General features: G+C 42.5%; 1 protein-coding gene across 1 annotated transcript in view; it reads left to right on the top strand.

The window, feature by feature from the left end:
* The first annotated feature begins 2,807 nt into the window (after nt 1-2,807).
* Nucleotides 2,808-21,619, top strand: part of LOC143782014 (transmembrane channel-like protein 2) — a 279,149-nt gene continuing 260,337 nt past the window's right edge. Inside the window, exon 1 of the mRNA XM_077269057.1 lies at nt 2,808-3,331. Coding sequence (XP_077125172.1) covers nt 3,144-3,331 — 188 coding nt within the window. The 5' untranslated portion in view covers nt 2,808-3,143. The remainder of the gene's footprint in view (nt 3,332-21,619) is intronic.

Raw genomic sequence — 21,619 nt, 5'->3', positions numbered from 1 at the left:
TGTAGTAATGAAGATTGTGCAGTGCCTTTCACTGAAATTTTAGCACATACTCCCTGGCATGTGTGAGGAGGTGGAGGTGTTGCCAACCTTCCCCCTTGAAGACACATGTATTGTTACAATGTCTTTGAATGTGCAATGTGTTTAGTGATGTATGTTGTTATCAGTAGAGTTGTGTTCTGCCCAGTCACAGATAGTTGATATGGACAGGTAGAGTTAATGATTGGGACTAACCCAGTGTGGGAGGGGCTAAAGTGAAGGGACAGAGGGAGTTTCCTGTCAGAAAGGCAGAAGGAGCTTGCAGGTAGAGCAGACCTAAGAGCGCATGAATTGAGTGTCCCTAAAGTGAGATGAGACCAAAGCAATGGATAGCATGTTCCAGAATAAAGACAAGGAAAAGTGATAGAAGGATTGAGTGTTTCTCTGGAGATGAAGTCTAGGGCAGGAAGCCTTGCGGGGTGGTACGGAGTTATCTGACACTCAATTGAAGGAGCAGAACTGAGAAGCAAAGGGGGACAATGAGAGAGTGTCCCATGCAGTAGTTCTAAAGTGTCGGTAAGCAGAGAAGTTAGGTAACAGCCATAGTGGCAAAAGTAGCTCTCCTAAGGGGAAAAAGTCTGTGGGTTGAAAATTAGGACTCTCACATATTGTTTAGTGGTGTTGTTGTTGGGGACTAGGGAAGCTTCTGAAGTGCTGTGTTGGTGAACCGAGAGAGAAAGGCTAACGAACAGACAACAGAGAGAGCTCAGGAAAGAATGGAATATGTATGAAAATTTCATTTGTTCAAGAGAAACTTCCACAAAGTTTTGCACTCGCTATCCACTGCACATACTTCTTCCTACTTTATTGCTAAGTAAAAGACAGTTTATTTTTGAGTGGTGGTCTCTCCCATTAAACTCTACAACATCTGGTCCTGGCCAGCCGAATTATCCGGTATCATGCGATCTGCAAGGCTGTAGCACCCCCCATAGCCAAAGTCCAGACACCCAGCCAGGACCCCCATTTTCATGTAGCATGCCGGGGTGTGAAGTACGAGTACCTCGCCCACGACTATTGTCGCATAATACGTTACACATGCCATGAAGCGTAAGCGTATCCTAAATTTTTCTAAATTAGACTTAGAGTTATTCTCCTTCACAATCAGTTGTTCCTTCTTTCCTAACTATTATCCCTACTGTGCAATCCTTTCTGCAATTATATAATCACTTCATTCCAAAGGTCATTAACTAAAATCTGCAGGATTTTCTTCTGTTTCTGAAAATCACAACATATTTCCTCCATAGCTTACCTTTCTCCTTAATCTGTAGGATTTTTAAAAAGCAAATCAAAAGATAAAATATCTAGTCATTGTCATTTTTTATTGCAGCAATAATAATCACTAATGGAGCATAAATATAGCAAAATCATCAATACATGAGTGTAGTAAGGATGAAAATGTATGAGAACAAAGATGACAAATGTGCATTAAAAACTCCATTAAGTCGAGCTATGAATGTGATGTGCTGCATATCTGAACCAAAACTATTTATTGTGAAAATGGAATTTTCTATGTAAATATGCAGCAAGTATCACTTGAATATGTTTATGAATAAAACATACATATGGAAAAATGTTCAGATTCCTCTTGTGATAGACTTTACATCCCACTTTAGGTCATGTTTAGTTGAGTACAATATACAGACTCAGTGTCTGGCCTCATTCACACCACCTTATAAATTGGGCGAGTGCTAACTGATTTTTTTATCGGACTTACCCATATTATTCAATGAGGCACGTCAGATTGCCGTTTTTTACACTGATAGAATTGTGAAAAAAATTGCACCACACTGCAATTTGGCTCTGAAATCTGATGAGACTCACCTACATTCAAGTCTATGGGTGCAAGAAAGAAATCCGATGCCATACGGAGCCATATGTCTAGCCTCTGTGTGAGAAAAATCACAGTATACACTATTCTTTTCTGAGTCTTAGATGAGATTTACCCATTCAAATCTAAGAATGTGCAAGAAAAAAAATAATTGCCATTATTAACCAAGGAACCTCTATTTGCTCATGTACTTTTTAAAATGAGAATTTATAAAATCAGATGCCACACAGATGTCACATAAAATGCATGGCTGACAATACGGATAAATATTTTTGGGAATAAATTGATGATATTTCATACTTAACTAAGGTTTCCTTCACCGTTTTTTGTGAAAGTGTTTTTTTCTTGCTTTTAAAAAATGCCATGATTCTCATTAATTTATAGCTAGCGGTTTTTTTTACACATATCTTTTTATTCATTCTTTTTTTCCCAAGGAAAACATAAGAATGAAAACTATACCTAGAGCATATTATATTTACAAAAAATTGGAGGAGACTCAAAAATCAGGGAAAAAAAGTATAAAAAAAATTTAAAAACAAAACAACCTGTGCAACGTTTGAAGCTTGTTTCATAATTTTAATTTGAACTCAGAAGCAGCAAAATTGTACCAAGCAATGCTAAAAAAGGCAGGTTTTTTTTGCTAAGCTCTGTGAAACCATCCTAATGGCTTGTTTACATGATGCATTTTTGTTGCATTTTTCTAGCATTCTATAGTACCAGCAAATTGAATGAGATTTCTGAGATCTCCTGCGCAGGCTGCTTATTTTTTTGCTTGCCGGTCTGAACTTGTAAAGAGTTTTTTCAAATCTGCAGCATGTTAATTCTTTCAGTGTTTCAGCGTTTTTGCAGAGTCTTTCATCAATTCAAATAAATGTTAAAAAATCACACTAAAAAATGTGGAAAAAAAATCATACAAATTTTATTCAGTGTTTTTCCTGCCGGTAAATGCTGAATATGTACACATAGCCTAAAAATGTTTGTCTGAGGGCTCATTAGAAAAATAATCAGAATCCATGTTTTAATGCATATAACCCATTAATTACGTCACTGATTATTTTTTTTTTAAGTTGGTTATGCAGTTTTTTTTTTTCTTTTTTACTATAGCTTTGTGAGTTATTGTTTTTAGCAGAGCAATCTTTTTCTGTTGTTTATGACCACAAAAGATTGACTGTAAAGATTAGAAGAGCATGAATCATCATTAACCGTGAATCTACCATAAAAACACTGACAGTATCCATCGTGTGTACACCTTTGAGTGCTGTGTATGTGAATCACTACAATGATGATAAATTTAATTTTTTTTTTATTGTACAGTGATTCTCAATCTTCAGCTTCCTCCTCGGATGAAGAATCATTGAATGAAGAAGAGATGGCAAAATTGATGGAACAGGTTGAAGAAAAGAAGAAGTTGATCTCTACCATTAGGAATAAACCATGGCGCATGAAGAAAAAACTTTCCATTTTAAGGTACTAAACTATGCAAGGCTATGTTCACATTAGCGTCTCTGTGTGCAGCGCATCATCTGCATGCGCAAAAGCGTGCCAAAACCCATTCAAATGCATGGTTATGCTGCATTTTTTATCCGCATCAGCTTACGCATGATGCCAAAAAAACGCTGCATGTGTTTGTATGCGTTTTTGCATGCGTTTGCGTTTTTTCAGCGCATGCGTTTGAATTTTCAAAGAATTTTGTTATACGGCAAATGCTGTTCCAGGAGAATTTCCTTGACAAAAGCCGCACCTAATGGGCATGTGTCATGGGGATTCTGTATATATAGACCCTACAAAGATGAAATCCTTATCTTTTGCTGTTGTGTCCAGCTGCAAGATGGATCTTGGTATGGAGAGCTTCTATCATAATCTGGATTTGGAATTGAAATTGGCTTTTGCCTTTGCTGTGGCTTGTGAAGAAGAAAGAGCAAGAGAGAAGACGTCGTCACTACTACTGGCAACACCCCATCGTTGAAGTACGAGAGAGCCATGGAGCCTACCACTCGTTGTACACCGAGCTACGTGAAAACCTGGAGAAGTTTTTCGAATACACGAGGATGTCTGAACAGAGCTTTGATGAATTTCTGCAATGTGTGCGAGGATCCATCATCAGGCAGGACACGCAACTAAGTAAAGCAATTCCTGGTGACTGTTGGTGACCCTGAGGTATGTAATTTTGAAAAATAAACACGTAGTTTGTATTATTGTTAGAAAAGCCATGTGCTGATTTTTTCCCCTCATTTTCTGTTCGTCAGATTCTTGGCTACTGGAGAGACCTTAAGATCTCTACATTTCCAATTCCGGATTGGAGTGTCCACCCTTTCTGGGATTGTTGGAGACACCTGTCGTGCTTTATGTGACGTTCTGCATGCAGAATTTCTCCCCCAACTCACAACTGGGCTCTGGCTGAAAAATTGAGTGAAATTTGTAATTTTCCTAACTGTGTGGGGGCTGTGTAAACACATTCGGATTCTGAAACCTGCTGGAAGTGGATCTGTGTATTTCAATTGCAAAAAATACTTTTCGATTGGTCTCATGGTGATTGTAGATGCAGAGTGTCGATTTATCGCCGTTGATGTTGGCTCATTTGGATGAGGAAATGACTCACAGACTTTCAAAAACTCTGACATGGGCAAAAGTTTGTATGGTAATAATTTTAATTTTCCACCACCACAAGCTCTTCCCAACACTGAAGTACCGTCAATGCCGTTTGTTGCGGTTGGGGATGAGGCGTTTCAAATGTGTGCCAACCTCATAAAACCGTACTCGAGTCTGGACTTTAAAGCTGCTGTGGAACCATAGGGTCATATAGACCCCAGCGCTGAATACATTGAAATTTTTCAAGTAACATATTTCTGCTTATGTTGATGATATTTTGGATTTGTTTTTCAATTTTGTTTCTAAGTTGGTTTCAATTTTCTGTGTTTGGGACTTTCCTGACCCCATAGTACCTTTATAGTCTGACTTTTTTTTAATATTTTCTGTTTATTCACAGGTTTTGTAATATAATTGTAAATAAATAATGGCTAGACGAACTGTGATGACTCCTGATGAAATATTGGCAGCTTTAGATGCTTCTAGTGATGTTGATACTGATAATGATAATGGTTTGCAGTGACTGCAAGAAGTTCATTTGTGAAGAACATGGCATTATGATGTGTAGTGAATGCAAGTGCTAAATTTATTGCCAGATCATTCGTTGTCATTATGTCTTTACTAAAATCCACACAGTTGCAGTTATTGTGCATTTTTTAATTGAATTTGAATACTTTTTATTATTAGTAAAGCATTTTGGTATAAATTTCAGTTTGTTTTTGATGATGACAAATAAATCACTTCAAAGTTACATTTGATTTCATAACTGTGTTGTCAAATTATGACAGAAAAAAACTTAATTATTCTGAACAGCCAGCATGTTCATTTTAATGAAATATGACAATTTTGAGCCTGAGGTCATATAGACCCCATGGTACCAAAGCAGTGATTTTTTTTTTAATGGTTCCACAGCAGGGTTAATCACACCAAAAGGGTTTTCAACTACCGACTGACAAGGGCATGAAAAACTGTGGGGTGTGCCTTTGGTTTGCTGGCATCAAAATGTCACGTTTTGGGAACACCAATCAATCTAAAAACTGAGACAATTGATGATGTGTTCAAAGCATGTGTTGTTATGCACAATTACCTTCTGGCAAAAGAGCGACTACAATTAGAACTTGATGAACCTGTTGATACCACTTTGCAGGATTACCGTGATCACCCTCTGAGGACTACAGTGGACTTTGCCCACATGAGGGATAAGTTTGCTGCTTACTTTGTTTCAGATATTGGACATCTTTGCATGACAAGATAATATGGTTTAACCCTTTCACCCTTTGATGTGGGCTCCGGCGCTGAGCCCACATCAAAGTCGCGACATGTCAGCTGTTTTGTACAGCTGACATGTGCGCGCAATAGCGGCGGGTGAAATCGCTATTCACCCGCCGCTATTAACCTGTTAAATGCCGCTGTCAAATGCAGACAGCGGCATTTAACTAAAGCTTCCAGCCGGGCGGCCGGAAATGACGTCATCGCCGACCCCTGTCACATGATCGGGGGTCGGCGATGTGTCAGGACAGTAACCATAGAGGTCCTTGAGACCTCTATGGTTACTAATGCCGGCCTGCTGTGAGCGCCCCCTGTGGTCGGCGCTCACAGCACACCTGCATTTCAGCTACATAGCTATGTAGCTGAGCCGATCGAGTTGTGCCAGCTTCTAGCCTCCCATGGAGGCTATTGAAGCATGGCACAGGTAAAAAAAAAAGTTTTTAAAAATATGAAAAAAATGTAAAAAACATAAAAGTTTAAATCACCCCCCTTTCGCCCCATCCTAAATAAAACAATAAAAAAAAAAAAATCAAACCTACACGTATTTGGTATCACCGCGTTCAGAATCGCCCGATCTATCAATAAAAAAAAAAAGCATTAACCTGATCGCTAAACAGCGTAGCGAGAAAAAAAATCAAAACGGCAAAATTACTTTTTGGTCGCCGTGACATTGAATTAAAATGCAATAACGGGCGATCAAAAGAACGTATCTGCACAATGGTGATATTATTAAAAACATCAGCTCGGCACACAAAAAATAAGCCCTCACCCGACCCCAGATCACGAAAAATGGAGACGCTACAGGTATCGGAAAATGGCACTTTTTTTTTGTTTGTTTGTATTAAGCAAAGTTTTGAATTTTTTTTCACCACTTGGATAAAAAATAACCTAGACATGTTAGGTGTCTATGAACTCGTAATGACCTAGAGAATCACAATGGCAGGTCAGTTTTAGCATTTAGTGAACCTAGCAAAAAAGCCAAACAAAAAACAAGTGTGGGATTGCACTTTTTTTTTTGCAATTTCACCGCACTTGGAATTTTGGAGCGTGGTGGATGCTGCTTGCTGCAGGGCTGCTGCACTCTGGAGCGTGGTGTAGCTGTGAATTGGGGGAACAGGCCAGTGATGCTGGCAAAATCCGGCCTGCTTCTGATAGCTTTGAGCTATGTAATGCCTGGCTGTAAGCAGCCTGGCAGGCCTGCATGACGTTCAGCTGGAGTTCAGGCGTAAGGTTTTCTGACATGCCCCCTCCGTTGCTGAAAAAAAATATCTCACCGGTCTCTGAAGGTCGGCTTCCAGGCGGTCAAGGCATCTGTGGATAACCTGGAAAAGTGTGTTCACCTGGGTGAACCCACTGTCCAGTCTATCTCCAATCACACTCATCCCATCCTGGAAGACCGAGCTTAAGTGAATAAACTCAGGCATGACTGACATCTCTCAGGCCCTCTGCCGCTGAGGAGAAATCCCAACAAAAGCAGTGGCAGAGGGCTGGGAGAGGGGAAAACCTGATGGACTGGCTGCCTGTTCCCCAGCCAGTGAGGCCTGCCTGGTTGCTACATTGCTGGTGGATGATTGGGACTGTTTGTTGGCTGGTTGATGAGGGGTCGCTCCAACAGAGGAAGATCCAGGTTGTATAATGCTGCTCCAAGTTCTGTGTGTAAAATAAAAGAAAACATTACAAATTTTTTTTTAAAGTTTATATAATAGTCAGCAACAGAAAAGATACTCACGTTCGCTGAGCAAGCGCAGGCCTCTGAAAAGACAGCATACGATTGTATTTGCACTCGAAAGCTTTGGAGCAGCACCACTTTTAACCCACATCTCCTGTCTGATATCCTTATTGAAGCGATCCTTGATCGATCGCCAATGAACTTTTACTGTCTTCACTGTGAAGGGGGAAGAAAAGAAAATAATTGTAAAAAAAAAGACAACAACATTTACAGCAAAACAGAGACCACATTGCAATACTTATGAAAATCCTTTCTGACTTTTGGCCTTGCATGGCCCCAATCATCCAACAGCGATCTGGCCACTTCTGCCCAGAGTCGTCGAATCAATACTGAGTTGTAATGATTACGATCACGGGGGTCCCACAACGCTACACGCTCTTGAACCAGTGGAATGAGTGGGTCATTGTCAATGACATGTTGACCTTCCTCACGTTGTCGAACCTATAGATCATATAAAATAATAAAAAAATTAAGTACTACAGTTTTAAATATACAAAACTGAAAAAAATCCAATTGCAAGTCTGATAATGAAAAGAATACTTCAACGCCATCTTTCCTCCTCAGGAATTTGAAACAAATGACCCTGGGAAGAATAATTTCCACTTGACTGCTCCTGCTCTTCCACACTGGAAGGTTCCTGTAAAGAAAATGCATGATTTACCACATGTGTACAGCACAGCACATCACCGAAACAGCAGCACAACACGGGGACAGCAGCGCCGCACCAGAAAAGCAGCACAAAACGGGGACAGCAGCACCGTACAGTCTGCAAGAAAAAAAAAGGAAAACATAAGACATAACGTGACGAAGGGTGTAAAACTGGGCAGAGTGTGAGACTGGGCAGAGCAACATAGTACACACATTCATACTTACACAGGGCCACAGGAGCAATCCACAACATGTAATCACGGACAGGAAGGAGTAAGCCAGGCAAGGAGTCCAGGACAAAAAAAACACACAGTCTAGAAGGAATAGAAAACAAAACATAAGTGCAGAGTACAGAATGCAGTGAGAGACAGACACACATTTTCAAAGCTTCTATACTTACATCCAGAGTCTTGTCCAGAGTCTTGTGCTCGCATCCAGAGTCTTGAGAGTAATGGACTTCCTGTCTACAGATCTCCTTTTATACATCAGGGATTTTGCAGGTGGTAACATAATTTCCTGCACCGGATTAGTATAAACTACGTTTTCGTATCGAACGCATGCGTACGCATGTCTTTGCATACCAATGTGTTCCCATAGACAGTAATGCATTGTTTTGACGCACTCATCCGCATGCGTATGTCTGCACTAAATTGATGCCTCAAAAATGCAACATGTTGCTGCATACACAATGTTAAATATATGTATGCAAGATGCATCGGTACACAGGTATACGCTGCACACACATACGCTAATGTGAACCCGGCCTAATTCACAATTTTCATCACACTAATAGTCAAAGAGGAAGTTTCTAAATGACTCTTAAAGGGAACCTGTCAGAATTTTGCTTAGTAAACTACAGACACTGTCATGTTTGCACTGTTATACTGATTAAAATGATACCTGGGGTAAAGAAATCCATCTTGTGGTTCTTGTGTAATCAGTAATCAGTGTTAGATGTTTTCAGTTACTGATATGCTCATGGTCCGGGCGAGACTTTAGGCAGAGTCTTATCTTCCTGCTCTAGGCTGGGCAGCACGGTGGCGCAGTGGTTAGCACAGCATCCTTGCAGTGCTGGAGTTCTGGGTTCAAACCCCACCAAGGGCAACATCTGCAAAGAGTTTGTATGTTCTCCCTGTCATTGTGTGGGTTTCCTCCCACATTCCAAAGACATACTGATAGGGAGTTTACATTGTGAGCCACAACAGGGACAGTGATGATAATGTGTGCAAACTGTAAAGCGCTGTGTAATATGTTAGCGCTATGTAAAAATAAAGATTATTATTATTAGAGAAACCAAGGAAAGACCTGTCTGCAGGCCACCTCGAAGCACAAACAGTCTGTCTCTATGATGAAGAACATGTTTGTGCTTTGGGGCGGCCTGTGGGTGAAGATTTTCTTAACCCAGCTTCCAAAGAGTGTAGTAGTGTCCATTGCAACCAATCAGAGTGCAGCTTTCAATTTACCTCAGCAGTATAAGAAATAAAAGCTGTGCTGTGATTGATTGTTATGGGCAGTAAAGACAGATTTTTTTTTAGACACAGTTCATAACAGTGTGGTGGTGGTGTCCATAACAACCAATCAGAGCACAGCTTTCATTTTACCTCAGCAGTCTAAGAAATGAAAGCTGTGCTGTGATTGGTTGATATGGGGAGCTCTTTTTGACAGAGTTCATAAGAGTATGATGGTAGCTTACCATGATTCCTTTCAGTATGTAGTTTTTGTAGAGTATTAAGCTTCTGTTTCTAACAATGTGGTCAAAATGGCTACATGGTTGTGTCGTAAATCATACGACAACTTTTGCTGCATTTGTGGTTGTTTTGTAGTGAAGAAACAATGAAGGAATATTATGGACTTGTTAGAAAGTGTATTATGCGTACTGTGGTGTAAAACTATGTGATCAGGACAGGTTGTAGGCTCCACATGTAGCGTGGTCTAAAGAGAAAAAAGAGAGCTTTTGTTTTGGCGTGCCTATGATCTGGAGGGAACCACAAAATAATAGTAATGCCTGCTACTTTTGTACATGCAATGCGGAGGGGTTCAACCTGAAAAATAGTTAGGAAATTATATACCTGGACCCCAGTCAGCAACTCACCGTGTCTCAGGCCGGCGTCACACTTGGCGTAAGACAATACGCCACGTATTATACGTCCGTACTACGGCCGTAATACGGAGAAATGTTCCCAAAATATTGATCCGTAGTCAGGGTGTGTCAGCGTATTTTGCGCATGGCATTCTCCGTATGTAATCCGTATGGCATCCGTACTGCGAGATTTTCGCGCAGGCTTGCAAAACCGACATCTAATGGATTTATGTGCTCAAATGTTCGGGAAAACATATATACAGTATATATATATATATATATATATATATATATATATATATATATATATATATGTCATTGTGACACATATATATATATTCTGTATTTAGATTTCAATCAGCGCGATATCTGTGAACAGCCGGTAATTCAATTGCCGGCTTTTCATTTCTCCTGCACAAACCCGACAGGATATGAGACATGGTTTACATACAGTAAACCATCTCATATCCCCCTTTTTTTTGCATATTCCACACTACTAATGTTAGTAGTGTGTATGTGCAAAATTTCAGCGCTGTAGCTGCTAAAATAAAGGGTTAAATGGCGGAAAAAATTGGCGTGGGCTCCCACGCAATTTTCTCCGCCAGAGTGGTAAAGCCAGTGACTGAGGGCAGATATTAATAGCCAGGAGAGGGTCCATGGTTATTGGCCCCCCCGTGGCTAAAAACATCTGCCCACAGCCACCCCAGAAAAGGCACATCTGGAAGATGCGCCTATTCTGGCACTTGGCCTCTCTCTTCCCACTCCCTGTAGCGGTGGGATATGGGGTAATGAAGGGTTAATGCCACCTTGCTATTGGAAGGTGACATTAAGCCAGATTAATGATGGAGAGGCGTCAATTATGACACCTATCCATTATTAATCCAATTGTAGGAAAGGGTTAAAAAACACACACACACACACACATGATTGAAAAGTATTTTAATGAAATAAACACAGCGGTTGTTGTAATAATTTATTGTTCTCTCAAATCCATTTGCAGTCCCTCGCTTGGCAACATAATAAACGCACAAGATACATACCTTCTGATGTACTGTCAGGTCCAACGATGTAATCCATCTGAAGGGGTTAACTAATATTACAGGCAGGAGCCCTGCTATAATGCAGCTGTGCTCCGTGCTTGTAATTCCCCTGCGAATGAATGAAATGTAGGTCATTGACCTACATTTCATTCATTCGCGGTGAGGCGCCCTCTGGTGGATGTTCTCATGAACTGCAGCCTGGGAACTTTTTCCCACGCTCCAGGTCATATGAGGACATCCACCAGGGGGCGCATCACCGCGACTGAAGGAAATGTAGGTCAATGACCTACATTTCATTCATTCGCAGGGGAATTACAAGCACGGAGCACAGCTGCATTATAGCAGGGCTCCTGCCTGTAATATTAGTTAACCCCTTCAGATGGATTACATCGTTGGACCTGACAGTACATCAGAAGGTATGTATCTTGTGCGTTTATTATGTTGCCAAGCGAGGGACTGCAAATGGATTTGAGAGAACAATAAATTATTACAACAACCGCTGTGTTTATTTCATTAAAATACTTTTCAATCATGTGTGTGTGTGTTTTTTAACCCTTTCCTACAATTGGATTAATAATGGATAGGTGTCATAATTGACGCCTCTCCATCATTAATCTGGCTTAATGTCACCTTCCAATAGCAAGGTGGCATTAACCCTTCATTACCCCATATCCCACCGCTACAGGGAGTGGGAAGAGAGTGGCCAAGTGCCAGAATAGGCGCATCTTCCAGATGTGCCTTTTCTGGGGTGGCTGGGGGCAGATGTTTTTAGCCACGGGGGGGCCAATATCCATGGACCCTCTCCTGGCTATTAATATCTGCCCTCAGTCACTGGCTTTACCGCTCTGGCGGAGAAAATTGCGCGGGAGCCCACGCCAATTTTTTCCGCCATTTAACCCTTTATTTTAGCAGCTACAGCGCTGAAATTTTGCACATACACACTACTAACATTAGTAGTGTGGAATATGCAAAAAAAGGGGGATATGAGATGGTTTACTGTATGTAAACCATGTCTCATATCCTGTCGGGTTTGTGCAGGAGAAATGAAAAGCCGGCAATTGAATTACCGACTTTTCACTAACACCGCTGCGTATTTCTCGCAAGTCACACTGCTGGTCCGTGTGGAATCCGTATTTTTCTCGCCCCCATAGACTTTCATTGGCGATTTTTTTGCGCAGTACGCTGACAAACGCAGCATGCTGCGATTTTGTACGGCCGTAGAAAGCCGTATAATACTGAACCGTAATATACGGCTAATAGGAGCAGCCCCATTGAGAATAATTGTGCCGTATGTTATGCGAGTTTTACGGACGTAGTTTCTGCGCTCTTACGTCCGTAAAACTCGCCAGTGTGACGCCGGCCTCATGGTCAAGGAATACCTGTCCCTTCACCTCTGGAGAAACTTGAAGATACACCTGATTCAGAAGATTGAGAACATGAAGAACAGGATTCTCACAAAGACTTTCAGGCTAGTCCCAATTAGCCACAGCTTTTTTCACAGCTTGAATGAAATGATTTAGTCACTTATGGACTAGAGGCTCAGTTGAAGGTATCGGGACACTGACCACTGCCGCCAGAAGACAGACCATCGTTACCTGCAGGACCTTCTTGGACAAGCGCCGCACCAGCTGTTGTCGGCGATACTGACTTTCAAGCAGCATCTACAGTCGGTGAAACTTCTGAAACAATAAGTGTACAAAGGAACTGCTGTTACTGAATCTACTATTTTTCAGCCTTGCATATAGTTTTGCCATTGAACCGTTCATTCTGCCATTTAACTGTTTATTTCCCCGTTTAACCTGTGTTTATTTCCTTCCTGCATGGAGTATCCTCCTGTTAAAGTAAAATTGTTAACCCTTGCTTTGCCTCCTGTCTGTCACTGCATCCCGCAACCTGCTTACACTATTATTGAACAGCAAGAAGAAAGATTTTATCAGGATATCAAGGAGATCAAAAGACAATACCAAGGAGATTAAATGTGAACGTGATGGGGACTACTGCTGGATACTTCATAGATAAGATCCGCAGGCCTTCTATAAAAGAAATGGTATCAAGAAAAGATTTGAAGAGAAAAGGAAAAGCAGCAAGAATTAATTTCCAATAAAGTTGCAGAATGAATGATCAATATATTTTTATTATATTATTGTGTTGTACATTTTTGACTACAATAAAGATTTTTCTTGATAATCTCACTTGTGCATAATACCACATGAATTTTGTGCAAAATCCATATGTGATGGTTAAAAATAGAAGTGTTTTTTTTTTTTTAAATCAAGGCATAAGAAGACATAGGATCAGTCATTGGTTTTCAAACATTTTTCATAAACCCAAATTTTGCATACCTGTGCTATCATTATTGGACTAGTAAACCTGCTGCCATATTCATGAGCTCTGTATTACCCTGCCTCCACTGATTAGCAGCTTTCTGCCTATGCACAGTGTACACAGAACGTTACCCATCATTGTTGTGGGTGGAGTTATACTCAGCTCAGCATTCAGAGAACTGGTATATCTGCAGCAAAGAAAACAGTGATTTTATCAAAACTAAAGCAAGAAACTCAGTAAGTGACACATCTGTGGAATAAGGGTCTCTGCCCCTACATCATCCTGCTCTCACTCTGGTGTTAGGTTCCCTTTTAGAGCGCTCCTTCACAGATCATCACTGTAACCGATAAACAAATTCTGTTTTCATATTTTAACATCATAATAATGTACAGAGACGGCTACTTACTACAGCATTTTATTTTACTATAAAAAGTTACTGAGGACATTATTCTCATTCATTCCTAAAGCATTTAAGGTGTTGGTACGTGTAATCCAACCTCCTCCTCCCTGCAGTCTAGGTATATGATTGACACCTGCAAACTTCAAAGCTCTGAGATATCCTTAATTACTGTACTTCTCATACATGCTGTATAACCCATCGCTGTGGACCTTACATGGTCTCTAAACCTTTTAATCCTTTCACCAATTTGCGATTTTCCGTTTTTTAGTTTTTTGCTCCCCTTTTTCCCCAGAGCCATAACTTTTTTATGTTTCCCTCAGTATAACCATGTGAGATCTTGTGTTATGTGGGACGAGTTGTACTTCTAAATAACACCATTGATTTTACCACATAGTCTATAGGAAAAGGGAAAAAAATTCCAAGTGTGCCATGGGCGTCACCCAGCCTCCAACCCAATTACCAGCTAGATTAACCCCGGACAACCTGGATAAAGTCTAGCCGGCGCCACTGAGCGTATAGTGGACGAATGTGGAATTACCGCTGTCTGTCGGACGCCCTAGTGTGAATAGTGTCCGACATGACAGTACCCCACCTTCTATGAGGGACCCCAGGGCCCTCACGACTTATAGGACCCGGCTTGTCAGGATAGCGGCGGTGAAACATACTGACCAGCCGGTCCGCATGTATGTCCGAAGCTGGTACCCAAGACCTCTCCTCTGGCCCATAACCTACACCAGTGTACCAGGTACTGTAATGTGCGGTGCACTATACGAGAGTCAACCACCTGGGAGACTTCAAACTCCAAATTGCCATCCACCAAGACTGGAGGTGGCATCGGCGCTGCGTCCACGGAACCCACCACCTTCTTTAAAAGAGATCTGTGAAACACGTTGTGTATTTTATATACCGTAGGAAGCTCCAATCGGTAGGCTACCGGGTTAATGATGGCGGCGACCCTAAATGGACCAATAAACCTTGGACCCAATTTCAGGGATGGTACTTTGAGTTTTAAGTTTTTTGTGGACAACCACACCCAATCACCCACACTCAGGTCCGGACCTGGCACACGTCTACTGTCAGCCACTCATTTGTACCTTGCACCAACGCTCAGCAAGCGCTGTTTCACTCTCCTCCAAATGGATGACAGTTGTGCTCCTAGCTGGTCCTCCTCCGGAACGCCAGCAGAGCCACCCTGACGAAGAGTACAAAATTGAGGATGGTACCCGTAAACACAAAAGAACGGGAACTCCCCAGACGATTCCTGGCTGTGATTATTAATGGCAAACTCAGCCAAAGGAAGGAACGTCGACCACTCCTCCTGGTTATCAGAAACAAAGCAGCGTAAGTACTGCTCCAAATTCTGGTTCATACGCTCAGTCTGACCATTTGACTGAGGATGAAACGCCGAAGAATGTGACAACTTGATCCCCAGCCATGAGCAAAATGCTTTCCAAAACTTTGCCACAAACTGAGTACCCGTATCCGACACTATGTCAGACGGGACCCCGTGAATTCTGACCACCTCCTGCACAAAAACCTGAGCCAGAGTCTTCGCGTTAGGCAACGAAGGCAAGGACACAAAGTGCAACATCTTTGAGAACCGATCAACAACCACCAAGATGACCATGTTCCCAGCTGAGGAAGGCAGGTCTGTAATAAAATCCATGGATATCTCCGTCCATGGCATACTGGGTACCCCTAGAGGATGTAATGAGCCAGCAGGATGGGAGCGAGGCATCTTAGCCCTAGAACACGTGGTACATGCTGATACGTACAAGACCACGTCCTGTCGGATTTTGGGCCACCAAAACCGATGCGACACCAACTCCAAGGTACCCCTAAACCCTGGATGGCCAGCCAGAACAGCATCATGATGCTCACCCAACACCTTTAGGTGAAGATGAAGCGGTACAAATGATTTGTTAATGGGAAGCTCTGGTGGTACTTCCTCCTGAGCCTCGGCAATCTCAGCCTCAACCTCTGTTGTAAGAGCCGAGACCACTACACCCTTTTGGAGGATGGGTACTGGATCTTCCCGAGGTTCTTCCCCCGGAAAACACCTAGAAAAAGCATCTGCCTTAGTGTTCTTAGACCCTGTTCGGTACGTAACAAAAAAGTTGAATCGCATGAAAAACAATGCCCAGCGAGCCTGCCTGGGGGACAGATGCTTCGCTGACTCCAAATAAAGCAGATTTTTATGGTCGGTGATAACTGTAACCTGGTGGACCGACCCCTCCAAGAAGTGTCGCCATTCCTCAAAAGCCAACTTGATAGCCAACAACTCCCTGTTGCCGATATCGTAGTTACGTTCGGCGGGCGACATCTTCTTGGAAAAGTAAGCGCATGGACGCAACTCGCCCAAGGATGAGCCTTGTGACAGCACCGCCCCCACTCCAACCTTAGACGCATCGACTTCCATGGTAAACGGTTTTGATAAATCCGGTTGCACCAGAATGGGAGCCGAAGCAAAACTATTCTTCAGAAATTTGAATGCGCGCACAGCAGCCTCAGGCCAGGTGGAGAAATTGGTACCCTTTTTCGTCATGTCAATAAGCAGTTTAGCAATGGTAGAAAAATCTTTGATAAATTTTCTATAATAATTAGAAAATCCAAGGAACTGCTGGAGTGCTTTTAGGTTATCAGGCCGTTCCCAATGCAGAACTGCTTGCACCTTAGCGGCGTCCATTTTAAACCCTGAAGCAGACACAATATAACCCAAGAAAGGCAACTCCTGAACCGAAAAAACACATTTCTCCAGTTTTGCATAGAGCTTATTTTCCCTGAGAAGCTGTAACACCTGCCTCACATGCTCTAAATGAGTATCACGGTCGCATGAATAAATGAGAATGTCATCTAAGTACACAATAAGGAATTTCCCCAGTACATGCGAGAACACATCATTAATGAAATGTTGAAATACAGCAGGCGCGTTTGTCAACCCAAATGGCATCACCAAATTTTCAAAATGACCCTCAGGGGAGTCAAGCCGTCTTCCACTCATCACCTTGACAGACTCTTATGAGGTTGTACGCCCCCCTGAGGTCAAGCTTGGAAAACCACTTAGCACCAGCCACCTGGTTGAACAAATCAGGTATCAGTGGCATAGGGTATGGATCACGGACCGTAATCTGGTTTAACTCCCTGAAATCGAGACACGGGCGTAGTCCACCATCTTTCTTCTTAATGAAGAAGAACCCCGCTGCCACTGTTGAGGACGAAGGCCTGATGTGCCCTTTGCTCAAACTCTCAGCAATGTAGTCTTTTAAAGCTTGCCTCTCAGGACCAGAAATGTTAAGCATCCTAGCTTTCGGCAATTTGGCCCCTGGTTTAAACCTAATAGTACAGTCATAGGGTCGATGTGGTGGCAATTCTGAGCAACCATTCTCAGAGAACACATCTGCGAAATCCAGTAGTGACTCAGGAAAGCTAGGAGTCACAGCGGAAACACATGTGGCCAGGCAATTCTCCTGGCAGAATCCGCTCCACTGAATTATGTCCTGAGTTTTCCAGTCAATCACCGGGTTGTGCATAGACAACCATGGAAAACCCAGAACCATTTGTGCAGGAAGATTACTGAGCACCCTACATGTAACTTGCTCAGAATGTAGGACCCCAATGTGGAGTTTAACCTCAGCCACAAACTCAGTAATCTCCCCCTGTGGGAGTGGAGTAGCATTGATGGTGGCCACCCGGATAGGATGAGGCAGTTTTCCGACCGTGAACCCGGCCGTGCGCGCAAACTCCTCATCAATGAGATTAGTGGCCGACCGACTATCCACAAAAACAGTGATTGGCAGCTCTCTGCCAGCGACCATAACTCTTGCAGGAAGCATACATTGAGAGACCACTATGGAGGATATGCATAAGCTCAGTTTGGCCTCCTCCACACCCTCTGAGCTTAGTAGTTTTCCGCCGTTGCGCTTTTCTTAGAAAGCAGAGGACAAGCATTAACATAATGCCCTATTTTACCACAGCAAAAACAGGCTCCCTGCTTCCTGAGTGAGGGGGCTCGATGATGTGACACCCCTGCAATTTGCATAGGCTCCATGGGCTCACCTGCAGCAACCTCACGTGCACCTACGCCCTCCCCCATAAGCGGCGTCTCTTGCACCCCCTGACGCAAACGGCGATCAATGCGGACAACAAGACTCATGGCAGACTCTAGAGAAGCAGGAGTCTCATACATCAGGAGGGCTTGTTTAACCCTTCTCGAAACCCCATGTATAAACTGACTCCGCAGCGCCGGGTCATTCCATTGTGTGTCCACCACCCAGCGGCGAAATTCAGAACAGTAATCCTCCGCCATTCGCTCCCCCTGGCGGAGAGCGCGTATTTTAGATTCTGCTAGAGCCAATCTGTCAGGATCATCATATATGAGTCCAAGAGCAGAAAAAAAATCTCCACTGAGTTAAATGCAGCTGAATCAGATGGTAATGAAAATGCCCATGCTTGGGGATCTCCATTCAGTAATGACAATACCAAGCCCACACGCTGAGCCTCATTACCTGAGGAAACCGGGCGCATACGAAAATATAATTTGCAAGCTTCACGAAAAACAACAAATTTACTGTGTTCCCCAGCAAACCTCTCAGGTAAAGGAATCTTTGGCTCTGCAACTCTACCTGCAATTTCAGCTTGCACATTAGATACTACAAGACCCTGTTGCTGAACTGCCCCCTTCAACTCAGTGACCTGTAAGGACAGTGCCTCCAACTGGCAGGTTATGGAAGTCATGGGATCCATGGCATCCAAAATTTATTTAGGCCGATTATAATGTCACACGGGTACTGGGTAGACTACAGCTGATTACCCGGGCCCCTGCGATATCCCTCAGACTAGGGAAAACCCTGTCTGTCCCCCTCCCAGAATTTACACTGATGGTGTGCTTGTCTGGGCCGCCAGGCCTGACTCTGACTCCTGTTTCTGTCCTATGCTGAAACCTCCACCCGCCACCCAGTGATAAGACCACACACCAACCCCTACAGAAAGCACAGACAGGGAAAACTAAAAATGCACCACGCCGCAGACACACAGGAAAACACTATAATGTGCACAGGGCAAAACAAATACAAATATAGGAAGGAGAAATCTGACAAAGGATAATACACCACCAGATACGATATTTCTTCTCCTAGACCACCACTCCAGACCGAGATCACCAGGCACAAGACACAAGCTATAATCGGCAACGCCCAAAGTCCAGAATGACTATTTAAAGGCCATGGACGTGACCCAGCCTCCAACCCGATTACCAGCTAGATTAACCCCAGACAACCTGGATAAAGTCTAGCCAGCGCCACTGAGCGTATAGTGGACGAATGTGGAATTACCGCTGTTTGTCGGACGCCCTAGTGTGGATAGCATCCAACGTGACACATGTCCAGGAAAAGATGCAGTCTCAGCTCTGGACCCTGTATCAAATGCAGGGAGATGACCTTTGATGTACCTATACATCCAAGGTTGTAAAGGGGTTATGCATGCGTCAAATTGTTTTTCCCCAAAAAATAAGTTTACGGCCAAAATATGACTTACACAACATTTTCCATTGAATAACTAATAAACTTTTTAACACATGGATATTATCATTCATCTTGACCTTATTAGATTTTACATTATATTTACAGAAATTGCAATGTCTGCAATTAAAGTTCCCCATCCAAAGGATTTTTTCTAATCAATTACTACTAGAATTCAGGAGCCTATTCTTACTAATGCATTTTTTAGGCTGTTGTTGCTTTTAAAAGAGCTGTCCACTACTAGGGCAACCCTTTTTCATTCCCCATATTTGGCCCATATAAAATAAAAACACTTATATGAACCTCCCGTGCCAGCGCCATTCCAGCATTCCTGGCGCTATTGTGTGGTTGTTATGACATGTGAAACCTGCACCCAATCAGTGCCAGTGTCACTGTCCCGGACTTCTGTTCAGATAAAGAGGAAGTAAGCGGCCGTTCGTAGCCCCCTTTTCCTCATATTCATGTATACATCCGAAGGTTGGGGATAGTGATGAGCAAGTGTACTTGTTGCTTGGGTTTTCCAGAGCACACTCGGGTGGTCTCCGAGTATTTATGACTGCTCGGAGATTTAGTTTTCCTCGCCGCAGCTGAATAATTTACAGCTATTAGACAGGCTGAGTACATGTGGGGGTTGTCTGGTTGCTAGGGAATCCCCACATGTAATCAAGCAGGCTAGTAGCTGTAAATCATTCAGGTGCCGGGATAAAAACGAAATCTCCAAGCAATAACAAATACTCGGAGGTCACCCGAGCATGCTCTGGAAAACCCAAGCAACAAGTACACTCTCTCATTACTAACCAGCAGTGATAGGGCGCAGAGCACATATGAGCCCCGGGAATGTGAGTGCTGACATGGTGTCACACGAGGCTGAGGTCATACGAGCATATACAAAATTAGTCCGATTTTCATCTAGAAAAGTGGGATGATTATCTGTGTGCTGTCCATTTTTTATGGAGCAGCTATTAATCATTTACACTACAGGACCAATTACAGTTTCCTGTGTTGCAGAATTGTAATGTATCCCTAAAAATTGGATCCCATACTAATGGTCTGAATGGGATGCAATTTTTCTCTAGCACTGTCCAATCTCAGAGTGTAATTGCAGCATGCTGCAATTTTTTCTCACGAATAATACAACTGAGGAAAAATCAGTAGATCAGCACTGCCTCATTGAAAGAGATTGGTCCAAGTGCAATCCCTTTTGTTTTTACCGGATTGCACTCATCTGATTTATACGGTCCTGTGAACGACCCCTAAATGTTACTATTGTTTAGTTCACTGTAATCTATGTAAGAACAAGGACATGATCAAAAGAGAAACGTCCTCCTTTGTGTTCTTTGAATCCCTGTTCTCATGCCCTGCACTAGGCAACAAAACAGTCAATAAATACATTTACCGTACTTGACTGGATTTACCACAACAGTGCTAACCTGCTGGTGACTGCGGTTTCATTTCTCCTGCACTTATCACTGCAGCTCCTTTGTATAAGGGTAAGTTCACACTAGGCATTTTTTCAGTGTTTTTTTTTTCTGCAGCAAAACCTGATCTCTTGGCAGGAAAGAAACTGCAGAAGAAAAGCAGGTTTTCCTTGGTTTTTCTTGCGTATTTTGCCGCTGCTTTGGCATGCCAGATTTGTCTCTTGTGCAAGTTTAGTATTGAAAAAAAAAGTCCTATTCCAAAGAGCGAGGTTTTGGCACAAAAAACGCTGCAAAAAAATGATACTTGCATTTTTTTCAGTGTTTTTTCACCACCCATTCAAGTCAATGGGTGAAAAACACTGAAAAAATGCTGAAACAACTTTGAAAGAAGTGACATGTTCTATGTCCAAAAACACATGCAAAGCACAAAATACTGATGACAAGAAAACCAAGCTGTGGGCATGAGGTTTCTGAAATCTCATAGAAATAGCTGGTACTGTGAAACACAGCCGAAAATTACCATAAAAAAAGCATTAAAAATGCCCAGTGTGAACTTAACCTAACTCATGACAATCTGTGTCTGAGAAAGTATACAGATTGTATACTGTATACTTTCTCAGACACAGATTGTCATGAGTTAGGGCATCCCCTAACTCATAGAACCAACTGTAGGATTAAAACACTATACATTTCTGCATTGCTTATAATAAAGCTCTAATCTACATCTACGTTCTCTCTTGAGTG

This window comes from Ranitomeya variabilis, chromosome 6, assembly GCF_051348905.1.
Source record: "Ranitomeya variabilis isolate aRanVar5 chromosome 6, aRanVar5.hap1, whole genome shotgun sequence".
Taxonomy (NCBI): domain Eukaryota; kingdom Metazoa; phylum Chordata; class Amphibia; order Anura; family Dendrobatidae; genus Ranitomeya; species Ranitomeya variabilis.
This window is presented reverse-complemented; position numbering and strand designations above follow the sequence as displayed.